General features: G+C 45.3%; 2 protein-coding genes across 4 annotated transcripts in view; one reads left to right on the forward strand and one right to left on the reverse strand.

Annotated features, from left to right (window-relative positions):
- ARFGEF1 (ADP ribosylation factor guanine nucleotide exchange factor 1) overlaps positions 1–1397 on the reverse strand; it is a 151507-nt gene extending 150110 nt beyond the window's left edge. Inside the window, exon 1 of one of the 2 annotated variants that reach the window (XM_032296263.1) lies at positions 803–1397. In XM_032296263.1, the coding sequence (XP_032152154.1) occupies positions 803–926 (124 nt within the window). In that variant the 5' untranslated portion in view covers positions 927–1397. The remainder of the gene's footprint in view (positions 1–802) is intronic. The other variant, XM_032296264.1, reaches the window with a different exon arrangement.
- On the forward strand, positions 1269–4369 carry LOC116563593. 2 transcript variants are annotated; one of them, XM_032296285.1, is made up of 2 exons: positions 1269–1930; positions 2405–4369. In XM_032296285.1, the coding sequence occupies exons 1-2, from the start codon at positions 1318–1320 to the stop codon at positions 2461–2463; spliced, it is 672 nt and encodes a 223-aa protein (XP_032152176.1). In that variant the 5' UTR covers positions 1269–1317; the 3' UTR covers positions 2464–4369. The 2 variants fall into 2 exon arrangements, with proteins under 2 accessions (XP_032152176.1, XP_032152175.1); XM_032296284.1 differs by having other exon boundaries at positions 2761–4369.
- The last annotated feature ends 2566 nt before the right edge of the window (positions 4370–6935 follow it).

The following is a 6935-nucleotide window of genomic DNA, read 5'->3' on the forward strand; positions in this document are numbered from 1 at the left end:
CCATCTGAAGTATAAATCACAATTCAAGCTTGAGGGCAGCCGCCACTGTCCAGACATGTGGCTGGTGGGTGTCATTGTCTTTTTCATTTTCCTCATTTCAAACCCTCCCTTCCTGTGTCACCTAAAGTCATTTTATCTAAAGGTTCTTTGCTTCCCTGCTTTCATGCCGCCACCTCCCACCCTCACCCCTTAACCACTGGTCTTGTTCTTCCAGGTCAGCCCAGTCAAATACAAAATTACTCTGTTTTTCCTGTGGCGGAGGCGGAGAGATGTCAGAATGAACTGTACCTCTTGCAAACCCCTTCTCAAGACTGTCAACAAGGAAACAACTTCAGCAGCCTATCTTCCCGAAGTACCTCGCCAAACGAAAAAGTTATTGTTAATTATGATACGGAACCCTTCCCACGCCCAATCTTGACATATCGGCCCCACCTCAATTTCCAAGCTAATAAACAAGAGCTCATCTTCTGCTTCATCACAAAGGGTGGTATCCAGTCTGTACCTCACGGTCCACCAACAAAATCCTCTCACTCTTAAGTCCATCCCTCGAACCCAGGTATCCCGTGTTCCCCGAGCCCAGCTCACTGCCCTTCCTCCTCTACCCCACCTCTGCCCCATATCCAGCTGAGTTCCTGTCAACTCCAGCCAGGCTCCGCGAGGGCTCCCCGAGGTCAGAGGTGCGGGCCTCGGGCAAGCCCCGGGCGACCCCAACCCCCGCGGGAGCCCCCGTCCCGTCCCCTCCACCATCCCCCCCCCCCACACACACACAGCACCCCATCCCCCGGGCCTCCTCTCCACTCACCTAACGCTACCTCGCAAGCTTTGCGCAGCTGGGAGTGATGCGCCTTCTTCACTTCCTTGTCGGCCAAAATCTTCTCCAGGGCCCGGGTCAGAAACATGTTCTTCGTCTTCTTCCCCTCATACATGGACGCGGAGAACGAGGCGGCGGCTTGTCCGACCCGCGGCTCCCAGCGGCTGGAGTGGAGGAGGAGGAGAGGAAGGAAGAGAAGAGAGAAAGGAGAGGGGTGGAGGTGGGGGAGTGGAGGCGTGGAGGGCAGCGGCAGGATCAGGAAGGGGCGGGTGATCGGGACCAGCCGCGGGGCCGGCGCGGGGCGTCGAGGTCCTCGCCGCCCGGGAGAAGCCGCACCCGTCGGGCCTCCGCTTCTCCTGGGGGGGTCGCGTCCCGGCCGCCCCTCTCACTCGTCCCTCCGGCCCTGGCGGCGGTAAGCCCGGCCCGGAGGCTGTCTGCTGGGGACTGAGGGACGAGGTGGTGGCGGCTCTCAGAGGCCAGGCGAGAGCAGAGCTGCCCTGGCTACTATGGGGATTAGCACCCGCCGCGGCCGCGGACTGGCCTCCATCACCGCCAACCTGCCCTGGCCGCCATGTTGGGAGGAAACGACGCGTCACGCAGCGGCCAAACGGCTGCAGAGGAGGAAGCGGCGGCGGCGGCGGCGGCGGCGGCGGCGCTGGCGCTGCCTGCCCAGAGCTGCCGCGGCGCCGGGAGGCTGGGGGCGGAGGGCGGTGCGGGAGGAGCGGCCCGAGCCGCAGCGCTACGGCGGCCCGGCGGGGCCTCCCGCGTTCGCCTGCAGGGCGGTGTGGGGCGTGGCGGGCGTCCTGTGGCGCCGCGCCCAGCACTTCGGGCTGTTGTCTGCGGCCGGCCTGCGGGACCAAGGATCCCCCTACTCGGCACCCCTGCTCCTGCCGGGTGAACAGGACTCCTGGCTACTCTGCACCGGCTTCTCTAACTTTCTGATGGAAGTGCAGTCCTTTGCCTTCGAAGGGTCACAGGAACACCCGCATCGCCGGTTCTCAGCCGCACTGGGTCTCCGCCTGCAGCGCTCGACTCTAAAATTTCCTTCCCCTGTATGCGGAACTGCCCTCCAGGACTGCGCTCTCCGACTACCTCAGGGAGGATTCTCTTTTGGGAAAAGTAAGCTAAAGCCTATTGATAAGAGTTCAAAATGTTTCACGTTTTTCTCTCTCAGGCGGATAAATCGATTAACGGCGGATAAAAAATAGATTTTAGGTCCCTTCTGAATTGACTCAGTTAAGGTGAATGCTTGTGAATAAGGTCCCTTAGAGCCCTGTGTTTCTGTGCTTTTAGTATTAAGATTTAGTCCAGGACAAGTAAACCAGTTTTAGAATGGAAAAACTTTAAGTACAAACAGATTAACACACGTGACCATGTGTTTGCTTTAGTCTGAATGTAGAATTCAAATTTCTGCAGTATTTAATTTCTGCAGTTACCTAATGAGCAGAAAATTATAAAGAATACCATAAAAATATATGCAAACAATGTATATGGTGATCTAGGGCCACATCTCCAAGTTCCAAGCTGCTGTGGCTCCATCCACACAGGTTCCCTTATGTTTAGTATGCATCTGTCACTGTTCTGTTTTATTAGATTGCCTTAGCTTGCCCTCACGCAAGCATCCAAACCTAAGGAAGGAGAAACTTAAGTGACTTGGTGAACTTATTGAAGTGACCAGATATGGGAAGGCTAAAACCCAGAGGAAATAAAATGGAAAACTTGAAGGTGACAAATTAAAGTGGAAAATAGATTAATTTTTTTAAACTTTATTGTCCTGAGAAACAAATCTGTAAATTCACTAATTTTATTTTAGAGAAAATCTCTAGATTCCTGGAAATGAAGGATTCATTATACTCTTAGATCAGATATAATACTGATTTCTGGGTATACATTAATAAACTTTTTTAGAACAAGTTCCATTTCATTTTTTTTCTTCCCTTCTTTCACAGGTGTTGCTCCATTTCTAATTGATCTTTGTTTCTTCATAATGGAATGTTGTGCCAGGTACTGTTGAAGGTACTAGCTGATCACCAGACCCATTTACTCTTCTGAGTAGAGAATTGCATTGTCCAGCCTCTTTTGAAGTTAGGTGTAGCCATCCAGCCTTAACCCATTGTTAAAAAAACAAGAAGAAACCCCCACAAGCAATCTTTCATGCTTTTCCCTTATTTTTTTTATTTTTTTTTTTTTTGGTAGAGATGGCAACTTACTATTGTTGAACTTCTGGCCTCAAGCAGTCCTCCTGCCTCAGCCTCCCAAAGTGCTGAGATTACAGGCATAAGCCACCATGCCCAGCCTCTCTTTTTACTCCTATGGCCGCATGCTGAAGATGGCAGAACCACTAGTTAGGAGTCTTCGTTCCTGAATTGGAACTCTTGGAGAAGAACCATCTACCCCATTAGGAATACCTATTTTGGACTTTACATGAATGAAGCAGACTCTTCAGTTATGTTTAGCAGTCAGCTTTATCCTTGGGATTCATCGATGAACAAGACAAGCTGGCACCTGTAGTCCAGCACTTTGGGAGGCCAAGGCAGGAAAATGGCTTGAGGCCAGGAGTTCCAGATAAAACTGGGCAACATAGCAAGACCCTGTCTCTATAAAAAATAAAGAAAAATTAGCCAGGCACAGTGGCATGCACGTGTAGCTGCAGCTACTCAGGAGACTGAGGTGGGAGAATCACTTGAATTCAGGTGTTCGAGGCTGCAGTGAGCTACGATATGATAGTGCCATGGCATTCATAATCATCTTGTCTGCTTGCTTTGCTTGCTGATTGGTTGCATGTTTCTCTGTCATCTGTTATATTGCTGGCATAGAGAAGGCCTTTGCCGGCAATATAATAGATAATATAGAGAACACTTATATACTGCACACTTATAGAAACTTGGATAAATGAAAGGCACCAGGCTAAGTCAAGCATGATACCTGCCCTTTTGGACCTTACAGTATAGAGTAGGAAAAAGATATTAAGTCAGTAGTGAATATACAATTACAAATCTGTTAAGTATGATTAAAGAATAGAGTGCTGTGAGGGAATCTGCTTCGGATTGCAGATTCAGGAATGGCTTCCCTGAAGAAGTGGCATTTAAATTGAAACCTGAAGGAAGAATAGACATTAGCCAGACTAAGTCATGAGTAACTTTCCAGACAAAGTCTTTTGGGGTAGGAGGAAACTTGGCAAGTTTCAGGAAACAAAACAAGACAATGTGGCCAAAAGTTAGGATCAAGGGGAATGGTGCCAGTCAGGATGAAGAGGGAGCTAGGAACAAGATCATTCAGAATCTTGCGGGCCATGTTAGGGGGTTGCAATTTCATCCTAACAGCAATAGAAATGCATGGAAAGGTTTTAAAAGTGGGGGATGAAGTAATCAAATTGGTGATTTAAAAATAATCCCTCTGTTACGTGGAGAATGGATTGCAGGGAGACAAGTAAGAATGTGGCAAAACATTAAGGAATTGATTACAATGACCAATGCCTTGGTCGGGTCCAGGGTCACCAAGCAAGGTTGTTGAGATCATTCCCTGCACAACGGGGCAAGTGGGGCTGAAATGCAGCCCCGCTATCTGCCCAAAAGAAGAGGCTCCGGGCCGGGTGTGGTGGCTCATGCCTGTAATCCCAGCACTTGGGAGGCTAAGGTGGGCGGATCACGAGGTCAAGAGATCGAGAATTCTGTTAGTTTTCAAAACATTCCATAATCTGACTCCTGACGTTGGTAGAGGAGGAAAAAGCATTATTTTCCCTCTACCCATGTTAAGTTAGTTCAAGTTAGTTAAGTTACTTCATGCAGATTAGAAGGACAAAAGACAAATTAATAAAAGCAAGCATTTATTAACCTCTTTGTGGCATAGTGATGAGTAACTCAAAAGGGTGGTGGTTAGAACTTCTTACATAGCAGCTTAACAAAATAACAATACATTTTTAGAAAAATTCTATAAAGGAAAGGACTTTGAGCTTCTAGCATAGCAAATTTGGGAAGGTGACTATATGAGAGAACTAGCGGAATATGAAAGCTAGGTAATAAACTTTGTTATGTATTATTGATTCCTAAGGGTCCAGAGTTGTATCCAATGATTAACTTCTGTCCTTCCTGGGAAAGGGGTGGAGGGGTGGGAGGGACAAAGACGAGACACCTTTACAAAGCCAGGGTTACAATTTGGCAAGCCTAGCTCCAGAGCCCATACTCTAAATAACTAAATTACACCACCTTTGTAACAGTTTAGTTTGTCTATAAAAGACAAACGTCCCAGCCCCTCTGCCTCAGATATACACTTGTGGGCACTCATGTTCCAGCACATTTCCTTTTCCAAACCACTCTCTGCCTTTTATCCCTGTGCAACGTTACTCACATAAACACCAAGTTCATTCACACCTGTGTGCCTTTTTGTTCGTCTTTCAGCTATCCAGAGTGCTCACTGAAACCTTTCTTTTATTTGTTGTCCCCAAAGGCTTCCCAACCTTCAAAGTCTCTTTGAAATTCCATCCTCTCCTAAAAGTTCTTTCTTCTACCTGCAGTAACACTATTCTCTCCCTTCTATGTCTTACAGCATCGCCTACCTCACACTTTATGCCTGACTGTCCCCAGTAGTGTTTAATTCTCTAAGTTTTTGAAGACTAGGCATACATGAAAAGATAAGGCAGCCAACTTAGCAAAAGATGAGAAACATTGATTAAACAGAATCAGTTTTGCTGAGACCACAATAATGTCATGACTAATAGAAGAAAGGCCATCTCCAAAGTAAATTGTCTGCTTTCTTGCTTTTCATGTAAGCTAATTTGATATTCCACTTGCACCAGTCTGCTTGTTTTTACCTCATTTATTAAGACAATAAATGGATATAGTGTATCTTTAGCCAGGCATAGTGTTTCATGCCTGCAATCCCAGCCCTTTGGGAGGCTGAGGCGGGTGGATCACCTGAGTTCAGGAGTTTCAGACCAGCCTGGCCAACATGATGAAACCCTGTCTCTACTGGAAAAAAAAAAAAAAAAAAAAATTAGCAGGGCATGCTGACATATGCCTGTAATCCCAGCCACGTCGTAGGCTGAGGCAGGAGAATTGCTTGAACCCGGGAGGCAAAGGTTGCAGTGAGGCGAAATTGCGCCACTGCACTCCAGCTTGGGTGGCAAGAGCGAAACTCAGTATCAAAAAAAGAAAAGAATATAGTGTATCTTAAAAACTGGGCGATTCTACTTGCTGTCCTGCAGGAAAGGTATGAAGACATTGGACAGGGCAGATAGAGGGAGAGCATGGTGCATTAAAAAATTTTATTTGGAAAGAAAAGCAAGCACATTTTCATTTAATAAGAGACTATAAGGTGGTATTTGATAAAGAGAACATTCCAAAAAGTTAGGATGTAGTTGCAAAAAAAAAAAAAAAATTATAAATCTCGAGCCATATGGTTTTCTGTGAATTTAAAACCAATGCTAATCTTTTACAGAATAATAAAATTGAAAATATAAACTCTTAAATTTTCTTAGAATGTTTGGTTTCACAGTTCTGTAGCATATGAAAGGTACTTACTTTCAATCTATAGCACTATACTACTTTTCTCTACATGGTTGTAATTTTTCCTGAAAAGTCACACTAATGATAGCTACTACTTACTAGGTATTTACTTTGTATGAAGCTCTTGACAAGCATTAAGTCACTTAATCCTTACACAACTCAGTGATATAGATATTATTTCTTTTTTATAGATGAGAAGGAAAAAAAGTTCAACAAGTTAATTGCCCAAGATTACAGTGTGGCAGAACCAAATATAAAATCTAAGTTTGCCATTTGCCAAAATCCATGGATGCTCTTAACCATTGTTCCATCCTATTTCTTTCTTAGTCACATATTTGTAAAGATCCGTTTGAGATGACTTTTCACCAGTATTGTGCCATAATTGTTTTAAGGTAGGACATATTGTCTCTTTCTTTTAAAACTACCCTCAACAGCTAGTACATTGAAATGAATTTTAAGTGTTAAAATAAATGGACATTAAACTTTCTCATGATGTTTGGTTTTTCAAAAAATGTTTAATGGGAATTTTTTATTAAAAGCCTGCCTTTTAAAGAAATTGAATTTCTAGTTTAGTTTAAAACTTGAAAAAAGAAATTTCCAGCCCCAACGATTTCATTGCT

The sequence above is a fragment of the Sapajus apella genome, unplaced genomic scaffold (assembly GCF_009761245.1).
Source record: "Sapajus apella isolate SASKATOON/1434 unplaced genomic scaffold, GSC_monkey_1.0 scaffold35, whole genome shotgun sequence".
NCBI classification, from domain to species: Eukaryota; Metazoa; Chordata; class Mammalia; order Primates; family Cebidae; genus Sapajus; species Sapajus apella.

Coding starts and splice junctions, on each gene's coding strand:
- LOC116563593 (XM_032296284.1), top strand. CDS start 1,318: ATGGGGATTAGCACCCGCCGCGGCCGCGGACTGGCCTCCATCACCGCC. Junction 1,931..2,760: donor AGGATTCTCTTTTGGGAAAA/GTAAGCTAAAGC, acceptor CTTCTTTCACAG/GTGTTGCTCCATTTCTAATT.